Source organism: Lithobates pipiens, unplaced genomic scaffold, assembly GCF_037356315.1.
Source record: "Lithobates pipiens isolate NorthernLeopardFrog02 unplaced genomic scaffold, aLitPip1_a1.2 Scaffold_22, whole genome shotgun sequence".
Classification (NCBI taxonomy): domain Eukaryota; kingdom Metazoa; phylum Chordata; class Amphibia; order Anura; family Ranidae; genus Lithobates; species Lithobates pipiens.
Genome location: NW_027507784.1, coordinates 103,449,980 through 103,470,903, shown reverse-complemented (window position 1 = coordinate 103,470,903; position 20,924 = coordinate 103,449,980). Strand labels below are relative to the sequence as shown.

Here is a 20,924-nt window from a genome sequence, read left to right as displayed (position 1 = left end):
GCGCCATCAGGCGTTCTGGAGCACCCAGGACAATTCTGACATTTCTCTCCTACATGTAAAAATCATCATTTATTTGCTAGAAAATTACATAGAATCCCAAAACATTATATATGTTTTTTTAGCAAACACCCTGGAGAATACAATGGTGGTCGTTGCAACTTTTTATCTTGCACGGTATTTGCGCAGCAATTTTTCGAATGCTTTTTTTTGTGTTTAAAAAAAAAAAAACACAGTAAAGTTAGCCCAATTTATGCATAATGTGAAAGATGAAGTTACGCTGAGTAAATAGATACCTAACATGTCACTCTTAAAAATTGCACAGGCTCGTGGAATGCCGCCAAACGTCGCTACTTAAAAATCCCCATAGGCGACGATTTAATTTTTTTTTACTGGTTATATGTTTTGAGTTACAGAGGAGGTCTAGGGCTAGAATTATTGCTCTCGCTCTAACGTTTGCAGCGATACCTCACATGTGTGGTTTGAACACCGTTTTCATATGTGGGCGGGACGTATGTGTTCGCTTCTGCATGCGAGCACATGGGGACAGGGGCGCTTTAAAAAAAATATATATATATTTTATTGTTCATTTTACTTTATTTATTTTAGTTTGACATTTTTTTCCCCAAAAATAAATTTTTTGATCACTTTTATTCCTATTACAAGGAATTAGGGATGAGCCGAACACCCCCCTGTTCGGTTCGCACCAGAACCTGCGAACAGACCTAAACTTCGTGTGAACTTTAGAACCCTATTAAAGTCTATGGGACTCGAACGTTCACAATCTAAAGTGCTAATTTTAAAGGGTAATATGCAAGTTACTGTCCTAAAAAGTGTTTGGGGACCTGGGTCCTGCCCCAGGGGACATGGATCAATGCAAAAAAAAGTTTTAAAAATGGCCGTTTTTTCAGGAGCAGTGATTTTAATAATGATTAAAGTGAAACAATAAAAGTGTAATATTCCTTTAAATTTCGTAGCTGGGGGGTATCTATAGTATGCCTGTGAAGGGGCGCATGTTTCTGGTGTCCCTGCACAAAGTGTCATTTGTGCAGGAAAAAAAGTCTTTTAAAATCACTTGCGGCTAAATTGTCGGCTCCCCGTAATACAGAGAACACTCAATGAGTGTTCTCTGTATTAGCCGACAATTCATTCATTCATTGATAAAAAAAAAAAAAAGCGTGGGGGTTCCCCTAAATTCAATTACCAGGCCCTTCAGGTCTGATATGGATATTAAGGGGAACCCCGCATCAAATGAAAAAAAAAATTGACGTGGGGGCCTCCCTAAAAATCCATACCAGACCCTTTATCCGAGCACGCAACCTGGCAGGCCGCAGGAAAAGAGGGGGGGACGAGAGAGCGCCCCCCTCCCTCCTGAACCGTACCAGGCCACATACCCTCAACATTGGGAGGATGCTTTGGGGGTCTGTGACCCCTCAAAGCACCTTGTCCCCATGTTGATGAGGACAAGGGCCTCATCCTCACAACCCTGGCCGGTGGTTGTGAGGGTCTGCGGGCGGGGGGCTTATCAGAATCTGGAAGCCCCTTTAACAAGGGGACCCCCAGATCCCGGCCCCCCAGATCCCGCCCCCCCCCTGTTTGAAATGGTAAGGGGGTACAAAAGTAACCCCGACCATTTCACAAAGAAAGTGTCAAAATGGTTAAATAAGACAAACACACTTTTGAAAAATTCCTTTATTAAAAATTAAAAAAAATTAAAAAAAGATTCCAGCGGTGCTAATCCACTCTTGCTATCCAGCGACGGATCTCCGGGGTCCAGCGATGGATGATCATATCCAGCGACGGGGTATCTCTCAGTCCAGCGCTGTCCATACATCCTTCTTCTGTCTCCACTGCGGAGACTGCGGAGATCCCAGCGCTGACGTTTCTTATATTAGGAGGGCGGGGCCACTCGTCACCTGACCCCGCCCCCTCTGACGCTGGTGAAGGGAGCCAGGGGTTCCCCAGTGACGTATGGGTGACCCCACCCCCTCTGATGTAACGGAAACCTGCGTTACATCAGAGGGGGTGGGGTCACCCACACGTCACTGGGGAACCCCCTGGCTTCTGGTATGGATTTTTAGGGGGACCCCCACGTAAAAAATTTTTTAAAATTTGATGTGGGGTTCCCCTTAATATCCATATCAGACCTGAAGGGTCTGGTATGGATATTTAGGGGGACCCCCACGTCAATTTTTTTTTTAATTTGACACGGGGTTCCCCTTAATATCCATGTCAGACCTGAAGGGCCTGGTAATTGAATTTAGGGGAACCCCCACGCTTTTTTTTTTTTTTTTATCAATGAATGAATGAATTGTCGGCTAATACAGAGAACACTCATTGAGTGTTCTCTGTATTACGGGGAGCCGACAATTTAGCCGCAAGTGATTTTAAAAGACTTTTTTTCCTGCACAAATGACACTTTGTGCAGGGACAGTTCTAAGCACCAGAAACATGCGCCCCTTCACAGGCATACTATAGATACCCCCCAGCTACGAAATTTAAAGGAATATTACACTTTTATTGTTTCACTTTAATCATTATTAAAATCACTGCTCCTGAAAAAACGGCCGTTTTAAAACTTATTTTTGCATTGATTCATGTCCCCTGGGGCAGGACCCGGGTCCCCAAAAACTTTTTAGGACAGTAACCTGCATATTACCCTTTAAAATTAGCACTTTAGATTTCTCCCATAGACTTGTATAGGGTGTTCCGGCTTTTCGAATTTGCTGTGAACAGCCCAAATTGTTCACTGTTTGCTGAACAGGCGAACAGGCAATGTTCGAGTCGAACATGAGTTCGACTCGAACTCGAAGCTCATCCCTACAAGGAATGTAAACATCCCTTGTAATAGGAATATGGCATGACAGGTCCTCTTTACAGTGAGATATGGGGTCAATAAGACCCCGCATCTCACCTCTAAGCTGGGAAGCCTGAAAAAAAAAAAAAGATTCTGGATTTGATCGTATTGGCGAGTCGGTAGAAGCACCGGAGGGCGGCGGGAGGGGGGGGGGGTGTCTATGGCTGGGTATTGCAGGGTATCACCAACTATGGCTGGGTATGGCTTGGTATCTCAGAGTATGGCTGGGTATCTCAGAGTATGGCATTGCAGAGTATTGCGTTGCAGAGCATTGCAGGATATTGGAGGGTGTTGCAGAGCATTGCAGACTGTTGCACGGTATTGGCGGGTGTTGCAGAGCATTGCAGAGTGTTGCAGGGTATTGGTGGGTGTTGCAGGGTATTGGTGGGTGTTGCAGAGCATTGCAGAGTGTTGCAGAGCATTGCAGAGTGTTGCAGGGTATTGCAGAGCATTGCAGAGTGTTGCAGGGTATTGGCGGGTGTTGCAGAGTGTTGCAGGGTATTGCAGAGTGTTGCAGAGTGTTGCAGGGTATTGCAGAGTATTGCAGAGTATTGCAGAGTATTGCAGGGTATTGCAGAGTAATGCAGAGTATTGCAGGGTATTGCAGGGTATTGCAGAGTATTGCAGGGTATTGCAGAGTATTGCAGGGTAATGCAGGGTATTGCAGAGTAATGCAGAGTAATGCAGAGTATTGCAGAGTATTGCAGAGTATTGCAGAGTAATGCAGAGTATTGCAGAGTAATGCAGAGTATTGCAGAGTAATGCAGAGTAATGGAAGGGTATTGCAGAGTATTGGCAGGGAATTGAGGGGTTAATTTTCGGTGAGCAGCGATGTGGGCACTGCAGATGCAGCCCACATCGCTGCTGACACCGATCTCTTCCCCCTCTGCTGTTCTGATTGGTACAGAGAGGGGGAGGGAGGAACCGGCGTCATAACATGACGCCGGTTTGTTTACAAGTGATCACTCCGTCATTTGACAGAGCGATCACGTGGTAAACGCCCGCTATGAGCGGCCGTTTACCGTGATCCGTGATGCGCCGGGTCCTGTGGACCCGGCGGTCACGGATGCTCTCGAGTGCGTGCCCCAGGGGGCGCGCGAGAGCGGAATTCTGGGAGGACATCATATGACGGCCTCCCAGAGTTAAGAAACCTCCCTGTAGCCGTCATTCGGCTATAGGGCGGTTGTTAAGTGGTTAAAGGGAATCTAAACAAACACCATTTAAATTGCATCGTTCCTTCTATTTCTGTATGTGGATGATGGCACTTTAATTATTTTTTTTTAAAGTACATTATTCCTATGTAATATACAGGTATCACATGCCCCAGATCTTTCCCAGCCTGTCTGTAGGGAAACATAAGCAAGAGGAGCTTCTAGTCCTCTGCTGCTAGTTACATGTTAAAAAAAAAAAAAAAAGCCTTTGTAATACAGAGTATGCATAAATAAATAATATCAATAAACTGTTTTAAATTGGTATACAAATACAGTGCCTTTAAAAAGTATTCATACCCCTTGAAATTTTCCACATTTTGTCATGTTACAACCAAAAACGTAAATGTATTTTATTGGGATTTTTAAAGTGGCACATAATTGTGAAGTGGAAGGAAAATGATAAATGTTTTTCGAAATTATTTACAAATAAATATGTGAAAAGCGTGGTGTGCATTTGTATTCAGCCCCCTTTACTCTTATACCCCTAACTAAAATCTAGTGGAACCAATTGCCTTCAGAAGTCACACAATTAGTAAATAGAGTCCACGTTTGTGTAATTTAATCTCAGTATAAATACAGCTGTTCTGTGAAGCTCTCAGAGGTTTGTTGGAGAACCTTAGTGAACAAACAGCATCATGAAGGCCAAGGAACACACCAAACAGGTCAGGGATAAAGTTGAGGACAAGTTTAAAGCAGGGTTAGTATATAAAAAGAATCCCAAGCTTTGAACATCTCACAGAGCACTGTTCAATCCATCATCCGAAAATGGAAAGAGTATGGCACAACTGCTAATCTACAAAGACATGGTCGTCCACCTAAACAGACAGGCCGTACAAGGAGAACATTAAATCAGAGAAGCAGCCAAGAGGCCCATGGTAACTCGACAAATGTGGCATTAATAGAAGAGTGGCAAGAAGAAAGCCATTGTTAAAAGAAAGCCATGAAAAGTCCCGTTTGCAGTTTGTGAAAAGCCATGTGGGGGTCGTAGCAAAAGCACAGCATAAAAAGCACATCATAAAGAAAGTGCTCTGGTCAGATGAGACCAAAATTGAACTTTTTGGCCTAAGAGCAAAACTCTATGTGTGGCTGAAAACTAACACTGCACATCACCCTGAACACACCATCCCCACAGTGAAACATGGTGGTGACAGCATGATGTTATGGGGATGCTTTTCTTCAGCAGGGGCAGGGAAGCTGGTCAGAGTTGATGGGAAGATGGATGGAGCCAAATACAGGACAATCTTAGAAGAAAATCTGTTAGAGTCTGCAAAAGATTTGAGACTGGGGAGGAGGTTCACCTTTCAGCAGGACAGTGTCCCTAAACATACAGACAGAGCTACAATGGAATGGTTTGGATCAAAGCATATTCACATGTTAGAATGGCCCAAAGTCCAGACATAAATCCAATTGAGAATCTGTGGCGAGACTTGAAAATTGCTGTTCACAGATGCTCTCTATCCAATTTGACAGAGCTTGAGCTATTTTTCAAAGAAGAATGGGCAAAAATGTCACTCCCTACATGTGCAAAGCTGGTAGAGACATTCCCAAAAAGACTTGCAGCTGTAATTGCAGCTTCGCTTCGCTTCACTTCGCTAGGTGGTTCTACAAAGTATTGATTCAGGGGGGCAGAATACAAATGCACGCCACACTTTTCAGATATTTATTTGTAAAAAAAATTGAAAATCATTTGTCATTTTCCTTCTGCTTCACAATTGTGTGCCACTTTGTGTTGGTCTATCAAATAAAATCCCAATAATATACATTTACGTTTTTGGTTCTAACATGACAAAATGTGGAAAATTTCAAGGGGTATGAATACTTTTTCAAGACACTGTGTATATATTTGAAATCAAATCTTTATTATTTGTCGACCAGTCACAGGCTGTGTCATGCCCCTCTAGCCTGTGTCTTAGAATAAGAGGGAGGCAATTCTTTCATTAATCTACATGTAACATCCCACCCCCTTTGTGTTTAGCTGGTTAGTGGTTAGTAGTAGGGTGGGTGGGCTTTCATTTAACACTGTGTATACACCCACAGGTGTGACTCTATAGTCACATGGGCTGCTCAGATGTGATAGGGAGGAAATGCTCAGCAAGGAAACTCATTGAAAACTGAGCATGTGCGAAGTTGCCACCACAGCTGCAAAATCACTAGCTGTGTTGGAGACATGAACAGAAGGTGGAGATAGTTGGCAGCAGAATCAACCAGGTTTTTTACAAAATACAGAAAACCAATCACATAGTAACTGAGTGAGTATGAACAGCATGTAATACACCATTTGTTGACAGTTTTTTTATGATGTTGGCTTAGTGACAATTTAAGTCTTGAAATGCAAACAGGGAGTGAGGATTATCTGCTAAAGGCTTCGCTTTTTCACTTAAGCCTACTATACCTTTTTAGACTGCTTTTCAGCTGTCTGGGGATCTGGTAACCCCTTTTTCTTACCTGTTTTAATGAAGTAGTGATGTTCTCAGACGCACCCATGAGTATATGGCCTCATGCACACTGAACATTATAAAAATGCCAGTAGCTTTAGCTGTAGAAAGCTGTAGAATGAATTTTGCTGTGTTTTTGTGGTAGAGTTTTTTCAGCGTATTTCAGCAAAACTATATTCCCACAAAAACGTATGGCTCAAGAATGCTCATAAACACCAAATAGCCGCATTTTCAGAATTTTTTTAGCATTCATAGTTAGTACATTTTTACATCTGAAAAACTCCTCTTTATACCCACTAGTTCTGGGGTTTTTTTCCAGCCAGAAAACGCCCCTGCCAAAAATTCTGATAAATCTGTGCATGGGCACATAGAATAACATAGAATAACATGCTGGGGAGTTTATTGGCTGTATAAAAAAAAACACCTGAAGCCAAAAAAGCTGTAAAAATGTCCAGTGTGTATGAGGCCTATAAGTATAAGGTGTTGGGATATGCTGCCCTCTACTTAGGAGAGGCAATAATGAAACCATGGGTTGCAGCTTCAACACCTACAAACACTGCAGCATACATCTATTTTACTGTGGTTCAGATTGAAGAAAATACTTTATTGAGAATGTATATCAGTTGTTCTTCAGCCCAGAGGTCAGGGAGTGCTAAATAGGTGAAGGGTTACCAGTTTTGATGTCTGATTGTGTACATGAGGTCTGAAAATGCTATTGCACATTAACAGAATCAACATGAGAATTAAAACGGATAGCTCAGTAATGTGCTAGTACCCACTAGAAGAATGAGCAGCAGAAACACTTTAAACACCAATCAGTTCAGCACAAAGTGCTAATAGTTATAAGCTAGACTATCCTGGCTTGAAATGCAGCCACCATAACCTATATGAGCCATGGCTGAACACTCCACCACTTCGCAAATTGAGAACTTTGTTTTCTTTTATTCCTATTCTTTTCCTTCCCAAGGCTTTTCTCAATTTCTCTCCTTATAGGGAACAATAATCACAGTCTATCACATACAGCTCATTTTTATTTCTTTCATGTAGCTGGATGTTGATGAGATGGAGGAGCTGAAAGAAATGCATGGAGAAATTATGAGAAGGGTGCACTCGACCATTGTTAATGTGAAAGAGTATCAGAGACACTTTAAAAAGTACAGCTATTTGTGGACGGATGATAAAACGGAATTCATGAAGCAGTTCCTCCAGTACGGTCGGTTTCTTAGCACCGAAGAGATGGAATTGTATGCAGATTATGAATTGCAGGAATGTGCACCGCAGTTAGAGCACTTCAAGAAACAGGTAAAGCGCCGCTGAAACAAAATGACTCAATTTGAATTGTCATCCAGTGGAAAATATTATGTCTTCTTGCCGATATACACGGCTAACCGTCGCCCTGAAGCTGAACATCATCTTTCTGTTTTAACTGGAAAACCATCATATACCAAAATGTATATAACCCCTGTTCTTCTGCGTAATTGGCATTAAATGAAGAAGAACATTCAAGAAATAGCAGGAGTATGATGGATGTTGTAAATGGAATCTTTAGCCTTTGTTCATGGAGAACTCAGTATGTTCACTGTCTACATGAACTCCATATTTGGTTGCATATAGACTAATGCCGCGTACACACGAGCGGACTGTATGGCGTACTTAGTCCGCCGAAACACATTTCAGTGGACAGTCCGCTTGTGTGTGGGCTTCAGCGGACTTTTTTAGCGTGCAGTCCGGCGTACTAAGAATTTCGGTTTTTTCGAAATTCTGTCCGTCGTACTCGCATTTCGGCGGACAATCCGGCCGTGTGTATGCCAGTCCGCCGTACTTTTGAAATGAGCGGACTTTTCCCGCCTGGAGAAAAGTCCGCTCATTTCGAGCGGGTATCCAGGTAGGCGGGGCCCGTGAAGGAGACGTCGCTGGCCCCGCCGCCTGGTATGGACTTAAAGGGGAACCCCAACGCCAAAAAAAATCGGCGTGGGGTCCCCCCCAAGTCCACAACAGACCCTTGTCCGAGCACGCTACCCGGCCAGCCAGGAAAGGGGGGCGAGCGAGCGCCCCCCCTCCTGAGCCGTACCAGGCCGCGTGCCCTCAACATGGGGGGTGCCTTGGGGAAGGGGGGGCCGCGCGGCCCCCCCACCCCAAAGCACCTTGTCCCCATGTTGATGAGGACAAGGGCCTCTTCCCGACAACCCTGGCCGTTGGTTGTCGGGGTCTGCGGGTGGAGAGCTTATCGGAATCCGGGAGCCCCCTTTAATAAGGGGGCCCCCGGATACCGGCCCCCCACCCTATGTGAATGAGTATGGGGTACAATGTACCCCTACCCATTCACCTGTAAAATAAAAGTACAAAAAAAAAACACAACACACGAGATAAAATACTTTATTGCACAGCTCCGGGGGTCTTCCGTCTTCGGGGGTCTTCTCGCCGGACTCCTCCGCTATCTTCTTGTAGCTCTTTTGCTAGCGGAGGAGTCCGGCTTTCTTCCGCACCGCCGGCCTCTTCTCCCGACTTCGGGGGTCTTGTCCCCCTCTTCGGTTCTTCTGCCGGGCCACCGCACCTTCTTATAGCTCTTTTACAGGCGGTGGCCCGGTCTTCTGTCGCCCCCGCCGCCTTCCGTTCTTCTTCTTCTTCTTCTTCTCCTTCTTCTCCAGGAGATGTTGACTCGACGTTCTCTCCGGCCACAATGCCAGGGCCGTGCTGCGCGGCCACTTATATAGGGACAAGGGGCGGTGTCACATGGCTTTATGTCACATGGGTTGGTCACATGGGTTGATGTCACATGGGGACTATGACATCGTAAGGGGGCGGGGTCACCATGTGACACCAACCCATGTGACATAAAGCCATGTGACACCGCCCCTTGTCCCTATATAAGTGGCCGCGCAGCGCGTCCCTGGCATTGTGGCTCGCTCGCCACCCTTTCCTGGCCGGCCAGGTAGCGTGCTCGGACAAGGGTCTGCTGTGGACTTGGAGGGTACCCCCACGCGGATTTTTTTCGGCGTTGGGGTTCCCCTTTAAGTCCATACCAGGCGGCGGGGCCAGCGACGTCTCCTTCGCGGGCCCCGCCTACCTGGAGACGCGCTCGAAATGAGCGGACTTTTCTCCGCGTGTGTGGGCGAGTCCGTTCATTTCAAAAGTAGGGCGGATAGTACGGCGGACTTAGTACGCCGTATTAGTCCGCTGATAAAGTGCCGTGTGTGGGCAAGTAGCCCGTTCGGAAAGTCCGACGGACAGTCTGGCGGAAAGTACGCCAGACTAAGTACGTCATACAGTTTGACCGCGTGTACGCGGCATTAGTTCATTTAAAAAAATCATAATGCACATTAAGCAATAAGTAGAGTGCTGGTAAGAATTTAAAATCTTCTAAAACAGTGGTTCTAAAATATATTTAGTCACGAACCAATGTCTTTGCAGTGTCTGATTAGCAGACTGTATTACTAAAATGTATGCCAGTATAACTCCTCGACTCTACTACAACACTGCTTCAGCTGTACAGGTTGATCAGGAACTCATCCAATCCTTCTTTTGATTATCTGCTAGAGTGTAGTCATCCTCCCATTCTCAACCAAACATGGCTTTATGGAATCTTTAGCCTTTGTTAATGGAGAACTTAGTATGTTCACTGTCTTCATGAACTCCATATTTGGTTACATATTTGGTTACATATTGGCTATGTTTAATATTGACCAAGTTTAAAAAATGCAGTGCACAGCAAGTAATTAGTGTTGCTGAATACCTAAAATCTGCTAGGATAGTGCTTCTAAAAATGCATTTAGTAATGAACCAAAGCCTTTGCAGAGTCTGGGTTGCAGACAGTACTACTAAAATGTATGCATGCATTACTCCTCAGCTCTAATACAACACTGCTCCAGCTGTGCAGGCTGAACAGGAACTCATCCAAGCTTGCTCTTTATTACCTTCTGGGCTGTTGACATCATACTCATTCTCATCCAAATATGGTTAACACTCAGTTAATGTCAGGGAAGATGCATGCATGTGCACAGGTGCATGGTTCCTGTAAAACCTATTCAGGACCATTCAGTGTGTACATGTGTGCCTTTGTGATTGCACACACAGATTCGCGCATGTGCACATGCGCAAGTGCGCATTGGTGCCAGGCGGGCTAATTAAACTGCACTAGTGCCTTGTGTCAGTGCTGTTTTGTCTACTAAGTTCCTGAAGCATCTGTGTATCTGTTCCTGTATTGCTCACCCATTGCCGCTCGATCTGCTACTGACTTTGCTTGAACTCTACCTGCACTGACCTCTAGCTTACCCCTGGTCTATGCTTCTGCCTTATCCTTCTGCTCATCTGCCTTGTTGCTACCGATCTCGGCCAAACTTATGAGCTCTCTTCTGCCTGCCACCTGTGTCTGTCTCTTCTGCCTGCTAGTTGCTGACATCGGCTGTCTGACCTTTCCTTAGCCATTCTTCCTGCACCTGATCCAGCAATAGCTGTGCCGTCTTCAGTTTCTGCTCTTCTGCCAGCGTGCTACCAGCCAGCTGTTTCTGCATATCCTGATGCTCATCAGCATTCTCCAGCAGAAGGCTTATTAGACACTCATGTCACGCTCTCTGCTATGGCGGTCCCCGTTACTCTACCAGGGCTCCTGAGGCACAACTGTAAGAGAGGCCTTCCTCTACACTTCAGGTTCCATCACCATGTACCTTACAGCTAAATGAGATCCTGCTGTCCACAAAAGTAGACATTACTGCTAATTAACTAAGGATCCTTCTAATACCTGTCTATGGTACCAGAAACTAATGTTACACTTTTGTTCATAATTGATTTATCTCTTCTCTATAGATCAACATTTATGAGTCACTGTATTGTGAAGTTGAAAGATTTGAAAATGAAAGGACTTTTAATGGCTGGCTCTTGGTTGACATGAAACCATTCAAAATCTCACTCATGAATGCTATCAAAAGATGGAGCTTCATGTTTAAGGACCACTTACTAAATCTTGTTACATGCAGGTAACCTAATAATAATTTTTTTACAGCTTGAGTTGAAAACACCCTATTAAACATATTCCTATAAATGTGGTTAAAATGAACTCATTGAGGTGTTGTAAAACAAGTATGCCCTCAAATACTGGCACCTTGAGGTGTTCCATACTTATTATCCTACATTTGTTTTTGGGTGCCCAATCACATGATTACAAACTGTAATGAAATATCAGTTGCTAACATCCTTCTGAAAACCAAATTTTCCTGGATACCTTTGTCTTTAAAACCACTTAACAACCGGTGTTGTGTATGCCCTGCCAATACTCTGCAATACCCAGCAATGCCATGCCAATACTCTGCAATACCCAGCAATACCCTGCCAATACTCTACCATACCCTGCCAATACTCTGCAATACCCTGCCAATACTCTGCAATACCCTGCCCATACTCTGCAATACCCTGCAATACCCTGCCAATACTCTGCAATACCTTGCCAATAAATTGCAATACCCAGCAATACTCTGCAATACCCAGCAATACTCTGCAATATCCTGCTAATATTATGCAATACCCTGTCAATACTCTGCAATACCCAGTAATACTCTGCAATACCCTGCAATACTCTGCCATAAACTGCCATACCCAGCAATACCCTGCCATACCCAGCAATACCCAGCCATAATCTGCAATACCCAGCCATACTCGGTGATACCCTGCAATATCCAGCCATACTCTGCAATACACAGCCGTACTCGGTGATACCCTGCAATACCTAGCCATACTCGGTGATACCCTGCAATACCCAGCCATACTCTGCAATACCCAGCCATACTCGGCCATGCTCAGCCATGCTCAGCGATACTCGGGGATACCCTGCAATACTCGGTGATACCCAACCATGCTCGGCCATGTTCAGTCATACCTAGCCATGCTCGGCCATGCTGTATGTGGCCAGGCTGTGGAAGTCTCACACATGTGGTATCGCCGTACTCAGGAGGAGTAGGAGAATCTATTTTGGGGTGTCATTTTTGGTATGTATATGCTCTGTGTTAGAAATATTGTATAAATGGACAACTTTGTGTTAAAAAAAAAAGCATTTAACCACTTACCACCCGCCCGCCTGCCCGCCGTCATATGACGTCCTTGACTTTGTGCGGGGATATTTGAATGATGTCTGCAGCTACAGGCATCATTCAGATATCATCTTTTTCAGCTGGTGATTCCCTACACCATAAGAATGATCATGGCAGCTGTTCCACTGCTCGATCGTCCTTTTGGGAGGCGAGAGGGGACACCCCCCTCCCGCCGCCCCTTGGTGCTTCTACTGACTCAAGGACCTGTCATCAGAGGCGTACTAAGTGGGGGGGCGGGGGGGCGTGCCGCCCCGGGTGCCACACACTGGGGGGGTGTCAGGCCAGCGCCCCCCCTCCGCAACTGAAGTGTCAGACAGCCGTGCCTCGGGTTCGCAGCCCACACAGAGAGAGCCCGAGGCACTGGCAGTGGGCGGCATTGCAGGGGGGGGGTGCGGGTAGCACCCGAGTGGAGTGACATCTGCCGGCTCAGTGATCCGGGACCCGGCTCCCCTTCTCTCTGTGGTCGCGTCGCGCTGCCGTTCTGATCAGTCTCGGGCAGCGGCTGTCACTCACAGCCGAGCAGAGTGAAGCCGCCTCCCCCTCCTCCATGCACAGCACTGTGTAGACAAGGAGGGAGAGGCGGCTTCACTCTGCTCGGCTGTAAGTGACAGCCGCTGCCCGAGACTGATCAGAACGGCGCGACGTGAGTCACGTGACCACAGAGAGAAGGGGATTATTGCGCTGGGTCCCGGATCATTGAGCCGACAGGTGACACTTCACTCGGGTGCTGCTCGCACCTCCACCCTGCAATGCCGCTGCCTTGGGCTCCAGGTACACTATGGGTCCTTAGGGGAGGCTGTGCACTGTAGGGGGGTTCTTTACTGTGGTGGGTCCTGCACTGTAGGGGGGTCTGCACTGTAGGGGGTCCTGCACTGTAGGGGGTCTGCACTGTAGGGGGGTCCTGCACTGTAGAAGGGGTCCTGCACTGTAGGGGGGTCCTGCACTGTAGGGGGGGTCTGCAGGGGGGGTCCTGCACTGTAGGGGGGTCCTGCACTGTAGGGGGGGTCCTGCACTGTAGAAGGGGTCCTTCACTGTAGAAGGGGTCCTGCACTGTAGGGGGGTTCTTTACTGTGGTGGGTCCTGCACTGTAGGGGGGGTCCTGCACTGTAGGGGGTCTGCACTGTAGGGGGGGTCCTGCACTGTAGGGGGGGTCCTGCACTGTAGAAGGGGTCCTGCATTGTAGGGGGGTCCTGCACTGTACGGGGGTCCTGCACTGTAGAAGGGGTCCTGCACTATAGGGGTCCTGCACTGTAGGGGGGTCCTGCACTGTAGGGGGGTCCTGCACTGTAGAAGGGGTCCTGCACTGTAGGGGGGTCCTGCACTGTAGGGGGTCTGCAGTGTAGGGGGGGTCCTGCACTGTAGGGGGGTCCTGCACTGTAGAAGGGGTCCTGCACTGTAGAAGGGGTCCTGCACTGTAGGGGGTCTGCACTGTAGGGGGGTCTGCACTGTAGGGGGGTCCTGCACTGTAGAAGGGGCCCTGCACAGTAGGGGGTCCTGCACTGTAGAAAGGTTCCTGCACTGTAGGGGGGTCTTGCACTGTAGGGGGGTCCTGCACTGTAGAAGGGGTCCTGCACTGTAGGGGGGTCCTGCACTGTAGGGGGGTCTGCACTGTAGGGGGGTCTGCACTGTAGGGAGGTCCTGCACTGTAGAAGGGGTCCTGCACTGTAGAAGGGTTTCTGCACTGTAGGGGGGTCCTGCACTGTAGGGGGGTCCTGCACTGTAGAAGGGGTCCTGCACTGTAGGGGGGGGGGTCTGCACTGTAGGGGAAGATTCGGCACTGTAGGAGAATTCTGTACTGTAGGGGAGTCTGTACTGTAGGGGGGTGGGTCTGTACTGTAGGAGGGTCTGCACTGTAGGGGGGGGTCTGCGCTATAGGGTGGAGGGGTCTGTACTGTAGGAGGGTCTGCACTGTAGGGGAGGATTCTGTACTGTAGGGGGGTCTACACTGTAGATGGGGGTCTGTATGGTAGGGAGGGGGGTCCGCACTGTAGGGGATCTGTGTAACATGCAGAGGGTCCAGAGCTGTGAGGGGCTGTGTAATGTAAAGGGGTGCAGAGGTGCAGGGTGCTGTGTAATGTAAAGGGGTCCAGAGGTTCAGGGTGCTGTGTAATGTAAAGGGATCCATAGGTACAAGGGCTGTGTAATGTAAAGGGGTCAGGAGGTTCAGGGTGCTATGTTATGTAAAGGGGTCCAGAGGTACAAGAGCTGTGTAATGTAAAGGGGTCCAGAGGTGCAGGCTGCTGTGTAATGTAAAGAGGTCCTTAGGCGCAAGGTCCTGTGTAATGTAAAGGGGTCCAGAGGTGCAGGGCGCTGTGTAATGTAAAGGGGTCAGGAGGTTCAGGGTGCTATGTTATGTAAAGGGGTCCAGGGGTACAAGAGCTGTGTAATGTAAAGGGGTCCAGAGGTGCAGGCTGCTGTGTAATGTAAAGGGGTCCAGAGGTGCAGGGGACTGTGTAATGTAAAGAGGTCCTTAGGTGCAAGGTCCTGTGTAATGTAAAGGGGTCCAGAGGTGCAGGGTGCTTTGTAATTTAAAGGGGTCCAGAGGTGCAGTTGTGGAGGGGGGGGGTACACAGTAGTGACAAAAAGATATTGAAGGATGCAGAGGTATGCAGGGGACACGGTGGGTGTTTTTACATTTTATGGTGGGGGGGTGCCAGATATAGGATCCGCCCCGGGTGCCAAATGCTCTAGGTACGCCCCTGCCTGTCATGCCATATTCCTATTACAAGGGATGTTTACATTCCTTGTAATAGGAATAAAAGTGATCAAAAAATTTATTTTTGGGGAAAAAAGGGTCAAACTAAAATAAATAAAGTAAAATGAACAATAAAAAATAAATAGATTTTTAAAGCTCCCCTGTCCCCATGTGCTTGCATGCAGAAGCGAACGCATATGTAAGTCCCGCCCACATATGAGTATGGTGTTCAAAGCACACATGTGAGGTATCGCTGCAAACGTTAGAGCGAGAGCAACAATTTTGGCCCTAGACCTCCTCTGTAACTCAAAAAATGTAACCAGTAAAAAATGTTAAAACGTCGCCTATGGGGATTTTTAAGTAGCGAAGTTTGGCACCATTGCGCGAGTGTGTGCAGTTTTGAAGGGTGACATGTTAGGTATCTATTTACTCGGCGTAACTTCATCTTTATGCAAAAACATTGGGCTAATTTTACTGCTTTGTTTATTTTAAAGCACAAAACTATTTTTTTTTTCCAAAAAAAGCGCATTTGAAAAATTGCTGTGCAAACAACTGCCATTGTATTCTCTAGGGTCTAAAAAAATATATAATGTTTTGGGGTTCTATGTAATTTACTCGGGAGTAATAGCAGAATGTATTTTGGGGTGTAATTTGTGGTATGCATATGCTGTGTGTTAGAAATAACCTGATAATATGACAATTTTGTGGAAAAAAAAAAAGGGAAAAAAATCTTGAATTTGCAAAGAATTGTGGGAAAAAATTACAACTTCAAAAAACTCACCATGCCTCTTACTAAATACCTTCGAATGTCTTCTTTACAAAAAGGGTTACTTTGGGGGGTATTTGTACTTTTCTGGCACATTAGGGTCTCAATAAATGAGATGGGCCGTCAGTACATCAGGTGTGATCAATTTTCAGATATTGGCACCATAGATTGTGGATGCTATAAGTGTCACACAGACCAAATAATATACACCAATTTGTACTTATTTTTTACCAAAGATATGTAGTAGTATAAATTTTGGCCAAAAGTAACGAAGAAAGCTGAAAATTGGTCTGGTTATTAAGGAGGGTTTAAGTGCCCAGTGGTCAAGTGGTTAATACCTTGTATGTCACTAACTTGGGACACATACTGTATGTAGATTAAAGAAGTTAAAGTGAAGTCAGAACTGCTGTTTATTTATTCCAGGTCAGTGGCTTAGAAAGATTTGCAGCCATTGTAAGACAGCCATAAAATTTGGATTCTTATGCCGCGTACGCACAATCAGACTATCTGGTGGACCAGAGTCTGACGGACAATCCACCCATGTGTGGGCTCCAGCGGACTTTTTTTTTCAAAAAGTCCGGCAGACTTAGAAAGAAGATTTGACTCAAAATTGTCTGCTGGACTCGGCAGTCCGGCACACAATCCAGCCGTCTGTGTGCTAGTCCGCCGGACTTTTGAAACGAATGGACTTGCCCGCACGGAGAAAAGTCTGTTCATTTTGAACGTGACTTCAGGTAGATGGGACTAGTTCAGGAAGTGAATGTCGCCACCTCACTGGCCCCGTCACCTGGTATGGACTTAAAGGGGAAGCCCTACGGAAAAAAAATGGCGTGGGGATCCCCCCAGGGCCCATATCAGAACCTTATCCGAGCACGCAGCCCGGCCGGTCAGGAAAGGGAGTGGGGACGAGTGAGCGCCCCCCCACCCCAAAGCACCTTGTCGATGAGGACAAGGGCCTCTTCCCAAACAAACCCTGGCCATTGGTTGTCGGGGTCTGCGGGCGGGGGCTTATCGGAATCCGGGGCCCCCAGATACTGCCCCCCACCCTATGTGAATGAGTATTGGGGTACCATGTACCCCTACCCATTCACCTGGTGAAAAAAGTGTAAAGAAAAAAACACAACACGTTTTTAAAATAATTTATTGGACAGCTCCGGTGGTCTTCTGTCTTGGGGGGTCTTCTCGCTGGACTCCTCCGCTATCTTCTCCTAGTTCTTTTACTAGCGGAGGAGCCCCGCTTTCTTCTTCATCGTCGCCGCCGACGTCCGGCGGTCTTCTTCTGACTTCGGGGGTCTTGTCCCCCTCTTCAGTTCTTCTTGCTGGGCCTCTGCTATCTTCTTATAGCTCTTTTACTAGTGCTGGCCCGGTCTTCTGTCACCGCCTTCTTCTCTTCTTCTGACTTTGGAGGTTTTGTTCACCTCTTCGGTTCTTCTTGCCGTGCCTCCGCTTTCTTCTTTCAGCTCTTTTACTAGCGGTGGCCCAGTCTTCTGTCACCACCGCCTTATCGTTTTCTCTTCTTCAGAGGATGCTGGGACTGGGACGTCATAAGGGGGCGGGGTCACCATGTGACATCACCTGGTGACCCGCCTCTTGTCCCTATATAAGTCGTCGCACAACGCGTCCCTGTCATTGCGGCCAGAGAGAGCTTTGAGTCAACATCTCGAGGAAGAAGAAGAGAAGATGAGAAGGTGGCGGCGACAGAAGACCACGGCACCGCTAGTAAAAGAGCTGGAAGAAGAAAGCGGAGGCCTAGCAAGAAGAACCAAAGAAGGGGAAAAGACCCCCGAATAGGAGGACAAGACCCCCGAAGTCAGAAGAAGAGAAGAAGGCGGCGACAGAAGACCGGGCCACCACTAGTAAAAGAGCTATAAGAAGATAGCAGAGCAAGAAGAACCGAAGAGGGGGACAAGACCCCCGAAGTCGGAAGAAGAACCCCAGGCGGCGGCAGCGACGATGAAGAAGAAATCCAGGCTCCACCGCTATTAAAAGAGCTAGCAGAAGATAGTGGAAGAGTCCAGCAAAAAGATCCACCAAGACGGAAGACCACCGGAGCTGTCCAATAAATTATTTTAAAAACATGTGCTGTGTTTTTTTCTTTACACTTTTTTTCACCAGGTGAATCATGGTACCCCAATACTCGTTCACATGGGTTTGGGGGCCGGTATCTGGGGGCCCCTTTATTAAAGGGGGCTCCCGGAGTATGATAAGCTCCCCGCCCACAGACCCCAACAACCAACGGCCAGGGTTGTCGGGAAGAGGCCCTTGTCCTCATTAACATCAACGCAGGGTCCCCCTTCCCCAAAGCACCCCCCCATGTTGAGGGCACAGGGCCTGGTACAGCTCAGGAGGGGGGTGCTCGCTCGTCCACACCCCCTTTCCTGACCGGACGGGCTGCATGCTCAGATAAGGGTCTGATATGGACCCCATGCCGTTTTTGTCGGCGTAGGGCTTCCCCTTTAAGTCCATACCAGGTGACGGGGCCAGCGAGGTGTCAATCTCGCCAATGGAGGTGGCGAAATTGACTTCCTGCACTAGTTCTGTCTACCTGGAGCCGCGTTTAAAATGAACAGACTTTTCTCCGTGTGTGGGCAAGTCCATTCATTTCAAAAGTCCGGTGGACTCCCGCCATAGTCCGGCGGTTTGTCCGCCGGAAAAGTCCGGTCGTGTTTGGGCAGGTCCGCTTGTTCGAAAAGTTCGGCGGACCTCCGCTGCAAAGTCCTGCCGGTTGTCCGCCGGACTAGGTCCACCGTACAAAGTCCGCCGGATTGTCCGATCGTGTGTACGCGGCATTAGAAGTAGTGGCCAGCAGGAGAGGAGAGGCCAGCAATAACAGCAATAACAGCTTGCTGTACATGATCCTTTAAAAAAATACTTGATTTTTTGTGACTTGCTACTACTATTTTTTACTCCCTGATGTCAATAAACATTTGACACAAGTCCATCCAGTTCAACCAATAGAGAGAAAACATCCATACACACAGTCATTTACCCATAGTTGATCCTGATTAAGACAAAAAAAAACCTAAGAAAGCATGGTCCAATTCACTCCATCAGTGGAAAAATTCCTTTCCGATCCTCCAGGAGGCAATTGGATATTACCTGGAGCAACTACCCCTGGTGTCAGTACCTATTATTACCTATAAATATTAGTATCCAGTTATATTTTGCGCATTTAGGAATGCACCCAGCTCTTTTTTTAAAACAATCTACTGAGCTGGCCAGAACTAGTTCTTGAGGGAGTTCATTCCACATCTTTACAGCTCTTACTGTGAACAAACCTTTCCATATATGAAAGTTAAATCTATTTTCCTCCAGACATAAAGAGTGCCCCCTTGTCCTCTGTAATGACCTGAACATGAATACCTCAACACTATTTGGATCACTTAGTATTTATACATTGTGATCATATCCCCCCCCCCCCCCCCCCCCCCCCATAATCTCACCTTCTCAAGAAAAAATCATTTCATTTCAGCTAATCTTTCCTCATAGCTGAGCTCCTTAACTCTTATCAGTTTGGTTCCCCTTCTCTGCACTCTCCAAATCTCCAATATCCTTTTTGTGATCTCGTGCCCAAAACTGAACTGCGTATTCCAGGTGATGTCTTACTAATGATTTGTACAGGGTCAAAATGATGTCTCTCTCTCTGGAGTATATAACCTATTTAATACACAAAAGTATTTTGCTAGCTTTGGAAACTGCAGCTTGGCTTTGCATGCTATTATTAAGCCTGTGATCTACCAGAACATCCAGATCATTCTCAGCCATTGACTCCCCCAGCTGATAAACTAAGGCCTGTAGACATGTTGTATGTGGATTTTGCAAAAGCATTTGACACAGTTCCCCATAAACGTTTACTGTACAAAACAAGGTCCCTTGGTATGGACCATAGGGTGAGTACATGGATTGAAAACCTGACTATAAGGGAGAGTTCAGAGGTTGGTAATAAATAGCGAGTACTCGGAATGGTCAGGGGTGGGTAGTGGGGTCCCCCAGGGTTCTGTGCTGGGACCAATACTATTTATAATTATTATATTTGTTTATAAATGACCTGGAGGATGGAGTAAACAGTTCAATCTCTGTATTTGCAGACGATACTAAGCTAAGTGGGCAATAACTTCTCCGCAGGATGTGGAAACCTATAAAAAAAGATCTGAACAAATTAATGGGGTGGGAAACTGCATGGCAAATGAGGTTTAATGTAGGAAAATGTAACATAATGCATTTGGGTGGCAAAAATATGAATGCAATCTATATACTTGGGGGAGAACCTCAGGGGGAATCTAGGATGGAAAAGGACCTGGGGGTCCTAGGCAAACAGAATATTGGCATGCATTAAAAAGGGGATCAACTCCAAAGATAAAATGATAATTCTCCCGCTCTACAAGACTCTGGTCTAGCCACACCTGGAGTATGCTGTCCAGTTCTGGTCACCAGTCCTCAGGAAGGAGGTACTGGAAACGGAGCGAGTACAAAGAAGGGCAACAAAGCTAATACATGGTCTGGAGGATGTTAGTTATGAGGAAAGTGTTATGCAAGCACTGAGCTTGTTCTCTCTGGAATAGAGACGCTTGAGAGGGGATATGATATGATTTCAATTCACAAATACTGTACTGGTGACCATAATAAAACATTTTTGTGGAAGGAAGTTTAGCAAGACATGTGGCCACTCATTAAAATTAGAAGAAAAGAGGTTTAACCTTAAACTACGTAGAGGGTTCCATACTGTAAGAGCGGCAAGGATTCCCTTCCACATGCAGTGTTATCAGTGGGGAGCATCAATCGTTTCAAAAAACTATTAGATAAGCACCTGAACGACCACAGTATTATATTGTATATACAATGTAATACTGACATATAATCACACATATAGGATGGACTTTTTT

The 20,924-nt window shown here is 46.6% G+C and overlaps 1 protein-coding gene across 1 annotated transcript in view; it reads left to right on the top strand.

Moving 5' to 3' along the window:
- LOC143925685 (dynein axonemal heavy chain 11-like) overlaps window positions 1-20,924 on the top strand; it is a 701,866-nt gene that overhangs the window by 14,759 nt on the left and 666,183 nt on the right. Inside the window, exons 4-5 of the mRNA XM_077450147.1 lie at window positions 7,548-7,802; window positions 11,304-11,473. Coding sequence (XP_077306273.1) covers window positions 7,548-7,802; window positions 11,304-11,473 — 425 coding nt within the window. The remainder of the gene's footprint in view (window positions 1-7,547; window positions 7,803-11,303; window positions 11,474-20,924) is intronic.